The 12,390-nt window shown below is 48.0% G+C and overlaps 1 protein-coding gene across 1 annotated transcript in view; it reads left to right on the plus strand.

The window, feature by feature from the left end:
• DNHD1 (dynein heavy chain domain 1) overlaps positions 1-12,390 on the plus strand; it is a 681,063-nt gene that overhangs the window by 69,183 nt on the left and 599,490 nt on the right. The window contains exon 6 of the mRNA XM_033948490.1: positions 10,068-10,178. Coding sequence (XP_033804381.1) covers positions 10,068-10,178 — 111 coding nt within the window. The remainder of the gene's footprint in view (positions 1-10,067; positions 10,179-12,390) is intronic.

The following is a 12,390-nucleotide window of genomic DNA, read 5'->3' on the forward strand; positions in this document are numbered from 1 at the left end:
GATAGCTGACAGGTTAAACAAGTTCTTCTCGTCAGTCTTCACAAGAGAGGACACATCCAATATTCCAGAACCCGAGGAGATCTTACATGGAGACCGGGATGGGAAACTGGTCAAACTAGAGGTAAGCAGGGAGGAAGTCCTCCGTCAGATAGACAGACTAAAGAGTGACAAATCACCAGGTCTGGAAGGCATCCACCCAAGGGTACTAAAAGAGCTGAGAAACGAAATAGCAGAAACTTTTCGCCAAATATGTAACCTTTCCTTAGAAACAGGGGAGATCCCAGAGGACTGGAAAATAGCAAATGTCACGCCCATCTTCAAGAAGGGATCAAGGGGTGGCCCGGGAAACTACAGGCCGGTAAGTTTGACCTCGGTTCCGGGAAAGATGATGGAAGCACTGATTAAGGACACCATCTGCGACCACATAGAAAACAATGGGCAGCTGAAGGCAAGCCAGCACGGCTTCTGCAAGGGAAGGTCATGCCTCACGAACTTGCTGTACTTCTTTGAGGGAATAAACAGCTAGATGGATAAAGGGGAATCCATAGACATCATTTACCTTGACTTCCAAAAAGCCTTCGACAAGGTACCCCACGAACGGCTGCTTAAGAAGCTGTGGAACCACGGGGTGCAAGGGGATATCCACCGATGGATCAAACACTGGCTGGCAGGCAGGAAACAAAGGGTTGGAGTAAAGGGCCATTACTCAGAATGGCAATGGGTCACAAGTGGAGTCCCACAGGGGTCGGTGCTGGGACCGCTCCTGTTCAATATATTTATTAACGACTTGGAGACAGAGACGAACTGTGAGGTTATTAAATTTGCGGACGACACCAAACTCTACAGCAAGGTTAGAACCAAGGAAGACTGTGAAGACCTGCAAAGGGACTTAACGAGATTGGAAGACTGGGCAAGAAAATGGCAAATGAGTTTTAACACTGAGAAATGCAAAGTCATGCATGTAGGGAAAAAGAACCCGATGTTCATCTATAAAATGGGGGGATCATTGCTGGGGGTGAGCAAACTTGAAAGAGACCTGGGGGTGATGGTGGACACAACATTGAAAGCATCAGCACAGTGTGCGACAGCCTCAAAGAAAGCGAACAGAATGTTGGGTATCATCAAAAAGGGTATCACGACCAGGACGAAGGAAGTCATTTTGCCGCTGTATCGGGCGATGGTGCGCCCACATCTGGAGTACTGTGTCCAGTACTGGTCGCCGTACCTCAAAAAGGACATGGCGGTACTTGAGGGAGTCCAGAGAAGAGCGACAAAGCTGATAAAAGGTATGGAAAACTTCTCATACGCTGACAGATTGGAAATGCTGGGGCTATTCTCCCTGGAAAAGCAGTGACTTAGAGGAGACATGATAGAAACTTTCAAAATCATGAAGGGCATAGAGAAGGTAGACAGGGACAAATTCTTCAGGCTGTGGGGAGCCACAAGTACGAGGGGGCACTCGGAGAAATTGAAAAAGGACAGGTTTAGAACAAATGCTAGGAAGTTCTTTTTCACTCAGAGGGTGGTGGACACATGGAACGCGCTCCCGGAGGCTGTGATAGGCCAGAGCATGCTACAGGGGTTCAAGGAGGGTCTAGATAGGTTCCTAAAAGAAAAGGGGATTGAGGGTTACAGATAGAAGTATAGGTAGGTTATAGGAATAGTCAGAAACCACTTCACAGGTCATGGACCTGATGGGCCGCCGCGGGAGCGGACCGCTGGGCACGATGGACCTCTGGTCTGACCCAGTGGAGGCAACTTCTTATGTTCTTCTTATGTTCTTAAGTAAGAGTATAGATAATGCTGTAGATCAGGGGTGCCCAAAAGGTCGATCACAATCGACCAGTAGGTTGCGGAGGCAACGTGAGTCAATCGCGGAGCGTATCCTGAGCTCTGTGATAGGTCCCTGTTGCCTTCACATTCTACCTGCTTCCCGATGCGGTAAACAGAAATGCCGGGCCGACCAGCTTCCTCCGCCTCCCCCCCTCCCCAATGTCAATTTTGACATTGGAGAGGAAGTTCCAGGCCAGGGAAAGGCTGGTCGGCCCGGCGCTTCTGTTTACCGCGTCGGGAAGCAGGTAGATCTCATAACTCGGTGGCGGGCGGCTTGGGGGCCTGTTCCCTGATGGTGGCGGCAGCTTGGGGGAAGGCAGGGAGAAAGAAAGACAAAGAAAGAAAGGGGGTAGGCAGGAAGACATAAAGAAGGGAAACAGAAAGAAAGAAAGAGGGGACAGGGAGACAAAGAAAGAAGGGAGGCCGAAAGAAAGGGGACATGGAGAGAGAAAGATAGAAAGAATGGGTGCAACAAGACAGAAAGAAAGGGGGCAGGGAGGGAGAAAGTAAGAAAGAAAGGGGAGGGAATGATGTCTGGAGGAGAGGAAGCATACAGGAGGCTGAAAGAAGGGAAGACATATTGGATGTACAGTCAGAAGAAGAAAGTGCAATCAGACTCATGAAATCACCAGAAAACAAAGGTAGGAAAAATGATTTTATTTTCAATTTAGTGATCAAAATGTGTCTGTGTTGAGAATTTATATCTGCTGTCTATATTTTGCACTATGGCCCCCTTATACTAAACCACAGTAGCGGTTTTTAGCACCGGGAGGCTATGAATGTCAAGAGCAGCACGGGTTATTCAGCGCAGCTCCCTGCGCTAAAAAACGCTATTGTGGTTTAGTAAAAAGGAGGAGGTATATTTGTCTATTTTTGTATAGTTGTTACTGAAGTGGCATTGCATAAAGCTTTGACCTCTTTGAAAACCCCCGGAATCAGTAGTGTACTAAAGGGGGGGAGGTCCACCCCGGGTGCAAGCCCTGAGGGTGTACTCCCGGCCTTGCCGTTCAGTCCCCCCCACCCCCGAAGGACCGCTCGCCCCTCTGGCCTCCCTGCACCACCTATGAAGCAGCCCGCAGCGGGATCGCGATGTCAGCGATCCCTGAGCTGCTTCGGCGCTGCTTCCTGCGCCGCGGTCACGCCCCTCCTCCGACGTCAGAGGAAGGGCGGGACCACGGCGGAGGAAGCAGCTCCGAAGCAGCGCAGGGATCGCTGACATCGCGATCTTGCTGCAGGCTGCTTCATAGGTGGTGCAGGGAGGCCAGGGGGGCGAGCGGTCCTTCGAGGTGGGGCAGGCAGGCAGGCCTTCAAGGGGGTGGGACAGGCAGGCCTTCAAAGGGAGGGATAGGCCTTCAAGGGGGGGGGGAACAGGCAGGCAGGCTTTCAAGGAAGGGATAGGCCTTCAAGGGGGGGGACATCAGGCAGGCTTTCAAGGAAGGGACAGGCCTTTGAGGGGGGGCAGGCAGGCCTTCAAGGGGGGACACAGGCCTTCGGGGGTGCAGGCCTTTAAGGGGGGGACAGGCCTTCAAGGGGGAGATAGGCCTTCAAGGGGATCAAGCAGGCAGGCAGGCCTTCAAGGGGGGGGGACAGGCAGGCAGGCAGGCCTTCAAGGGGTTGTACAGGCCTTCGGGTGGGTTGCAGGCCTTCGGGGGGGAGTGCAGTCCTTCAGGGATGGGATGCAGACCTTTAAGGGGGGGACAGGCCTTCAGGGAGGGGGGGCCCTGGTGTAGAAATACACGGAGGGAATGGGGGGGTTCAAAGAGACGCACATATGCCGGACTTTGGGTGGGAAGAAATAATGGGTCTGAAAATAGAGAAGAGGGAGAGAGATGATGGTCCATGGTTTTTAGAGAGGGAAGGAACAGAAAGGGAGAGAAGTTGGACACAGGGATGGAGTGGAGGGGGGGATAGAGATAGAAACATAGAAATAGATGGCAGATAAGGGCCACAGCCCATCAAGTCTGCCCACTCTAATGACCCTCCCTATTTATCTTTGCGGATAGATCCCACATGTCTATCCCATCTGGCCTTAAAATCTGGCACGCTGCTGGCCTCAATAACCTGGATTGGAAGACTATTCCAGCGGTCAACCACCCTTTCAGTGAAGAAGAACTTCCTAGTGTCACCGTGCAGTTTCCCGCCCCTGATTTTCCACAGATGCCCCCTTGTTGTTGCGGGACCCTTGAAAAAGAAGATATCCTCTTCCACTTCGATGCGGCCCGTGAGATACTTGAATGTCTCGATCATATCTCCCCTCTCTCTACGTTCCTCGAGTGAGTAGAGCTGCAACTTCCCTAACCGCTCCTCGTATGGGAGCTCCTTGAGTCCCGAGACCATCCTGGTGGCCATTCTCTGGACCGATTCCAGTCTCAGCACATCCTTGCAGTAATGCGGCCTCCAGAATTGCACACAGTACTCCAGGTGCGGTCTCACCATGGATCTATACAGTGGCAAAATGACTTCCGGTTTGAGGCTGACGAAACTCCTGCGTATGCAGCCTATGATTTGCCTTGCTTTGGATGAAGCTTGCTCCACTTGGTTTGCAGATTTCATGTCTTCCCTGACAATCACCCCTAAGTCTCTTTCCGCTTCAGTTCTTGTCAGGATCTCGCCATTTAGGGTGTAAACCTTGCATGGATTTCGGCTCCCCAGGTGCATGACTTTGCATTTTTTGGCATTGAAACTGAGTTGCCAGGACCTAGACCAGCGCTCCAGTCTAGGTCCTGGCAACTCAGTTTCAATGCCAAAAAATGATAGGAGGGTAGTTGGGAAAAGAAAGGGAGAGATGGTGGACCCCGGGGTGGTGGGGAAGGAGGGAGAGATGCTGGATGAAAGGGTAGTTAAGAAAAGAAGGATCTGTGGAGGGAGACGAAAAAAGGATAAATGCTAGACCTCCTGGGGAAGGAAGGGAAACGGGGAGGACAGAGATAGCAGATGGATGGTTAGCATGCAGAAAGAAGGAAGAAGGAGACCCTGGCAAGCAAGTTATCAGAAGACAACAAGAGCCTTGGACCAACAAGATTTGAAAAATAACCAGACAACAAAAGGTAGAAAAACTAATTTTATTTTCTGTTTTGTGATTACAATATGTCGGATTTGAAATGTGTATCCTGCCAGAGCTGGTGTTAGACCGCAAACGTGAGCTAGGATTTAACAGAGAGGAAAAGTCCTTTTTGTTTCTTTATTTTATTTACACCACAGCGCCAGTGTGGTTAGGAGAAGCCAAAGGGGGGGTGAAAAAGCTATAAAATAAACCCACCAGGATGTTTGAAAAAACAAACAAACACCCAATTGGGCAGGAAAGTTGAATCGAAAAATCAATTCAATAGGCTGAATCGAATCGAAATTTATTTTTTTTTTTCTTGAATCGGGCAGCACTAGTTTGCGCTACTTTCTTAGACTTTAGGACCTGGGATTAGAGAGAGATGGCATCCTCAGTACTTTTATAATGCAAGTGAAATGAGGATTTGGTCAGACTTTTGAAGGGTCTGCAGAAGAAAAATATTGTATAGGCCGGGGACATGAGACAGCAGGAAACGGGAACTTTTCTTCCTTCTATTTTTGTGAATGGCAAGGCTGAGGATGTCAGAGAGTTCAGTTAAAATATGTGCTTTATAAGAAAATATAATAATGTGTTTTATAAAGTTTATAAGCATTGCTGGCCTACCCGGTGAGGTGTTCCTAATGGTGGTGGTGGTGGTGGCGGCAGTGTGTCAATGTGTTGAGAGGAAGAGGTGGTCTGGGAAATTCTGCTGAGCAAACTCCAGGCCCATTTCCACCCCCCAGTTAGTCCACTCCACTCAACTGGTTCACACACTGAGTGGGTCTTTGGGTGTTGTGCCTGGGTAGTTGTTTTGGGATCTCTTTGTCAGTATCTCCTTGCGGTCCAAGGAAGGAAACTTTGTTAACCTTAGCATTGACCTTCAGAATATGTTTGTAACAGCGCTGCTTGTGTGGCATTAGGCTATGTAGTGATCGAAAGAAAAAACCAGACCTTTGCACATTTTTGCACTATATGGTGGGTGTATGAGGAGATTCTCATTTCCTGCACAGCTAAGTCCTTGTGAAGTTATCTTGTTCTTTCTGTATTTGACATCTAGCAAGGTCTCTGTTTGGAAGGAAAGATCTAAGCTTAAAAATGAAGTGGCCAGAAATTATGGTAAAAGCAGATAGCATTGCTGATTTTAAGAAAGGTTTGGACAAATTCCTGGAGGAAAAGTCCATAGTCTGTTATTAAGACATGGGGGAAGTGTCTGCTTGCCCTGGATCGGTGGCATGGAATGTTGCTGCTCTGTGGGTTTTGACCAGGTACTAGTGACCTGGATTGGTTACCATGAGAATGGGCTACTGTGCATGATGGACCATTGGTCTGACCCAGTTAGGCTATTCTTAATATGTTATGTTCTCATCTGTAGGGGCCTTTGTTTTCACTTCTTATTTTAATGTATTTTTTTTCTGGGAACTTATCAGTGTTTTTTATAATGGGAACAAAAATGGAAGAGAATTAATGTGTGTGGAATGGGTGGGGGGGTTTACTAATTTCTTCAGCTAAATAATTAAATCCACTTAAAGCCAAATCCAATTAAATTAAATCCAATTAAAGCCCGACAACATGATGCATGACCTACTCCTACTGGAGCGATGGTCTAGGACATGGCAACTCAACTTCAATGCCAAAAAATGCAAAGTTATGCACCTGGGCAGCCAGAATCCATGCAAGTCTTATACCCTTAATGGCGAGATCCTAGCAAAAACGGTAGCAGAACGAGACTTGGGGGTAATCGTCAGTGAGGACATGAAGTCTGCCAATCAAGTGGAGCAGGCTTCGTCCAAGGCAAGACAAATCATGGGCTGCATACGAAGGGGTTTCGTCAGTCGTAAGGCGGAAGTCATTATGCCATTGTATAGATCCATGGTGAGGCCCCACCTGGAATACTGTGTGCAATTCTGGAGGCCGCATTATCGCAAGGATGTGCTGAGACTGGAGTCGGTGCAAAGAATGGCCACCCGGATGGTCTTGGGACTCAAGGATCTACCATACGAAAAACGGCTTGACAAATTACAGCTATACTCGCTCGAGGAGCGCAGAGAGAGGGGGGACATGATCGAGATGTTCAAGTATCTTACGGGCCGCATCGAGGCGGAGGAAGATATCTTCTTTTTCAAGGGTCCCACGACAACAAGAGGGCATCCGTTGAAAATCAGGGGCGGGAAACTACGAGGTGACACCAGGAAATTATTTTTCACTGAAAGAGTGGTTGATCGCTGGAATAGTCTTCCACTACAGGTGATTGAGGCCAGCAGCGTGCCTGATTTTAAGGCCAAATGGGATCGGCACATGGGATCTATTCACAGGGCAAAGGTAGGGGAGGGACATTAAGGTGGGCAGACTAGATGGGCCGTTGGCCCTTATCTGCCGTCTATTTCTATGTTTCTATGTTTCACTTCAACCAGACATAGGAGAATTCACGCACCATTCACACACCCTCCAACCAAAATCGTCAAAAGAAAACTGTTCGACAACCTCCTAACACTCGACCCCCCAACTCTACAACCTATTGACCTCGACCACAAACTACAAAACCTTCAAAAAAGAAATAAAAATCCTTCTATTAAAAAAAACACATAAAACCGAACTAACACAATCAGAACTGTCCCAAGCATCACCTGCAACTACTCCATATGTACTTCTGATGTCATGACAATTCAGACATAATTTGTTATGTTTGGATTAATGGTTACATATATGAGGTTCAATAAAAGAAAATTTTCAGTGCCTGTTTCTATTATGACCATTTGTTTTTCATGGTTATTACAAAAAATATTTTTTTTACATGGGGGGGTGTCAAAAAACGATGGGCCCTGGGTGCCAACTTACACTAGGTACGTCACTGCCCGGAATAAAAATGATAATTAACATTTTCTCTGCGTACAGTGTGCTTTGTGTTTTTTAAAATTTTATTGTTGGTAGATCATTTTGACTTGGTCATTTTAAAAGTAGTTTGCAAGCCCAAAAAGTGTGGGCCCTCTTGCTGTAGATGTATGTATCTAAGAAGATTTTTGTACTGAGGTTCTGTTGATGATATCACCCCACTTTTGATTCTTGGGATCTTGCTACCCATCAAGAGCAGCTATTATAGAAGGGATCAAAGGAGGATCAAAGAGTTGATAATAGTGATAGCCTGCATAGATCTGTGAGAGAAATAATGTTCTTAGGTAAGTAAGGCCTATCTACCAGAGGAGAGAATGTGGGGAAGTTGTAGTTGGAAGCAGGATGTATTAAGAATGTTTGGGATAAACTCAATCAATCCCTAGGCACAAGGATGTGAGGATAAAAATGAGATAAGCCTAGAACGGGGGGTCGGCAACCTGCGGCTCCAGAGCCTTTGCTGCGGCTCCGGTAGTGTGTCACGCAGGCATGCAGTTACAAGTCCGGCGTCGCGGCGGGAAATAGCCATGCTGAGCAGTGAGCTCAGCACATACACAGATGAAAGCCTTGCTTGCTGATTGGTCCGCCATGCCGCCGGACCAATCAGCAAGCAAGGCTTTCATCTGTGTAGTGCTGAGCTCACTGCTCAGCATGGCTATTTCCCACCGCGACGCCGGACTTGTAAGATGCACGCCTGAAAAAGAAATCATCCTGGCCGGGGTCGGTGTCATGCTCCGGAGATCTACAGCCTTCCTATCTCCCTCTCCCTTCTTCCTGCTTCCGGCCACACCCCCTGCTCCGCGGCTCTCTTCGGCAACTCAGCAGCAGCGATCGACACAAGCTTCTGACGTCGGGGCCTACCCTCTGCGAGTCCCGCTTGTTTCAACTTCCTTTTTCCACAAAGGCGGGACTCGTAGAGGGAAGGCCTCGATGTCGGCAGCTTGTCTTGATCACTGCTGCTGACGAGTTGCTGAAGAGAGCCGCGGAGCAGGGGGGTGTTGCCAGGTGCAGGTAGAAGGGAGAGGGCCAGATGCAGGACTCGTGGGTGAGGGAGGAGAAGAGAGAGAGAAAGAGAGAGGGGAGGGAAACAAAAGGAAATCTTTCATACTGGGCTGGGCCGGAGTGGAGGGAGGGTGGAAAGATTCTAGCTACAGGGTGCAGTAACAAAGGAAAAGGGGGGGAAAGCTGAAAATGGAGATAGTGACACAAAGAAGAGAAAGGGTAAGCAGGACCTACTGAATAAGGATAGAGATACAGAGGGGACATGAAGAGGAGGTGAAATAGAGACATAGAAGTAATGCTGAAAAAGTGGGGGGGGGGGAGATAAAGACATTGAAAGGGCAAATGGTGAACATGGCGTAAAGATAAGGACAGAGACAAATGAAGATTCTGAAAAAGTGGTGAGATAGGGATATAGGTGAGATGGACACAAAGAAGGGTGATGCTGGAAAATAGGTGGAATGGTAATTCTGACAGACACAGAAGGGAAATGCTGGATCAAGGAGAGATGGGGCTCAGGCTGGATGGAATGAGGAGAAATGCCTTGTTGGCCCGGAACTTCCTCTCCTACGTCAGAATTGACGTCAGGGAGCGGAATGCTGGTCAGCGCAACACTTCTGCAGGGAAAGCTTGGGACGGCGGTGGCTTGGGGGCTGTTCCCCGATTGCGGTGGCAGCAAACCGAGTGGCTTGGGGGACGGCACGGAGACAGAAAGAAGGGGGAACAGGGAGACAGAAAGAAAAAGTTGGGGGAGAGAATGAGGTCTGGAGGAGAGGAAACATACAGGAGGCTGAAAGAAAGGAAGAAAGATTGGATGCACAGTCAGAAGAAGAAAGTGCAACCAGAGACTCATGAAATCACCAAATAGCAAAGGTAGGAAAAATGATTTTATTTTCAATTTAGTGATCCTGTATATAGCATTAAGATAAGAAACAATATATGCAGTGTTAGATTTGTTTTATAATGGTTTTGCGGCTCCAAGTTTTTTTTTCTTTTCAAAAACGGGTCCAAGTGGCTCTTTATGTCTTAAAGGTTGCAGACCCCTGGCCTAGAAGATCTTCTTCAAATAAGGATAAAATCTGAAATAAGCAGAGGATCCTTAGGTTTAGAAATTGGATAGACTAGATAAAAATTAGAAATTCTTTAAATAACAAACAAGACAAGCTTACCAACTCCTCCCTGTACAATGCAATATTCTGGACTTGAAAAAGGAAAATCATTAGTCATTGTTTCCACATGCTGAGCAAGGCGAACATGTGAGCAGCCTAGTCGCTAATTCGCTGTCTTCCTGAAACATTTTACACAGGTGGCTTAGAAAGGTGAGACATATAAAGATGCTGAAAAAAGTGAACAATCTTAGAGACCATCTCCTTGCTGCAATTCCACACTTTGGAACCATCCTGCAGCATATCTCCAGGTGTGTATTTCTCATGGATACTAAGCGCTGCAGATTTTGTGTTGTCATCCATCCTCTAGGGGTAGAATTCTCATCGGAGTGTCTGAGGTGGAAAGGTATTTCTGCTGAAACCCAGGTCCAGGAGGCTAAATCTTTGGTAGGTGTTTAAACAACTCAGGGCTCCTTTTACAAAGCTGCGCTAGGGCCTTAACACGCGGAATAGCGCGTGCTAGATTGCCACATGTGCTAGCCGCTACCGCCTCCTTTTGAGCAGACGGTAGATTTCCAGCTAGCGCGCACTAATCCAGTGCATGCGATAAAACCGCTAGCGCAGCTTTGTAAAAGGACCCCTCAGTCTCTTTACAGCAGTGGTCTCCAACTCAAACCCTTTGTAGGGACACATTTTAGGTTTGGAGGGCCTCAGAAAAAATAGTTAATGTCTTATTAAAGAAATGAGGTAAAACTCTTTATAGTTTATAAATCTTTCCTTTTGGCTAAGTCTTAATAATATTGTAATTTACATTACATTAGTGATAATGGAAAAATGGTATCTATTCATTACAATAATTTGTCAGTGGCCCCCAAATCTCTTTAAATTTCTTATAATTCCCTTTTTGAATGGCTATTGTTCTTTCCATTTTATAAATGTGACATAACGAATTCCACCAAAAACTGTAATTGAGTCTGCTGCAATTCTTCCAATTACTTGTGATATGTTGTATGGCGACTCCTGTCATCCTATATAATAAAAGGCTAACTCGCGCATGCGCACTCCTATTTGCGTGCTTCCATGATCTGTAGTTCCGTGGCCGCATGAGTGCGCATGCGTCAGTCCCCAGCCTTCTTCCCAGCCTACCTTGGCCGTCAGCAGCGGCGGCTCATCTCCTGTGGGGACCTGATGTGTGCTGTGTCCGTCCATGGCCGCGGCTTGAGGCGTATGCGCAGTTAGGTGCATCGGGCGACAGGAGCGGTGCTGGCGGCGGATGGCGGGAGGAGGGCTCATGGTCCTGCCGCCGCTGCCGCTCCTGTTCACAGCGGCCTGCACGTCGCCGACTCCCCCCCCCCTTCCCGCAACAACCGCTACCGCTCCTGTTCAAAGCAGCCTGCTGAGGTTCGCGGCCGGCTGTAACGAACCTCGCAGGCCGCTCTCCACATGGTAGCACGTTCCCTCTGACGCAATCGCGTCAGAGGGAACATGCTACCGAGTTGGAGAGCGGCCTGCGAGGTTCGTTACAGCCGGCCGCGAACCTCAGCAGGCCGCTTTGAACAGGAGGATCAGCCACCACGGGGATCGTGAGAAGAGCCGCCGAAAAAAGCCCTTCAGCCGCAGCAGGCCAGCACGCGGGAAGGGAAGGGGGAGGGGCCGAATGGAGCAGGGCAGCTCACGGTAAGAGAAGGGAATGGAGGGTGGGGAAAAATGCTTCTACTGCTTCAGCAGGGACCTAGAGGGGAGGGGAAGGGAAATACCGCTGCTGCTTCTGCAAAGGAAAGTGGTGGGGGGGAGAGAAGGGAATGAGGGGTGGGTGGGGGAAAATGCTGCTACTACTTCATAGGGATCTGGAGGGGAAGGGAAATATCATTGCTGCTTCTGCAAAGGAAAGTGATGGGGGGGGGAAGAGAAGGGAATGGGGGGTGGGTGGGGGAAAATGCTGCTACTACTTCACAGGGATCTGGATGGGAAGGGAAATATCACTGCTGCTTCTGCAAAGGAAAGTGGGGGGGGGGGGGGGAGAGACAGAAAGAAATACAGACAGACAAAGGGTGCCAGGGAGAGAGAGAGAGAAAAATTGCAGGAGGGAGAGAGACAGGAAGAAAGAGACAGGAGCAGGGAGAGAGACATAAATAAAGACAGCCAGCCATATATTCTAGCACCGTAATGTAACGGGCTTAAACACTAGTAATCAATAAAAGCTTATTATTGTTTGATGAAATTTGGCTCTTTGTTCTCATTGACATACCAAATAGAATCGTATCATACGATAAGGTCACAGGATTCTCCAATAAACAATTTATATAAGTACAGTGCAAATGAGGGGGTGGGAGGGAGGGATTTTAGAATTTTATTAAATGTTTAATAATAATAATAATAATAATAACTTTATTTTTTCTATACTACCACAATCTTGCGACTTCTAGGCGGTTTACAGTGAAGAGAGCTGGACAATCAGCGAATTACAGAGTACAAATAGGGAAGATGTCACTGAACGGTCAGTGATTACAGAGTACAATTAGT

Source organism: Geotrypetes seraphini, chromosome 6 (assembly GCF_902459505.1).
Source record: "Geotrypetes seraphini chromosome 6, aGeoSer1.1, whole genome shotgun sequence".
Classification (NCBI taxonomy): Eukaryota; Metazoa; Chordata; class Amphibia; order Gymnophiona; family Dermophiidae; genus Geotrypetes; species Geotrypetes seraphini.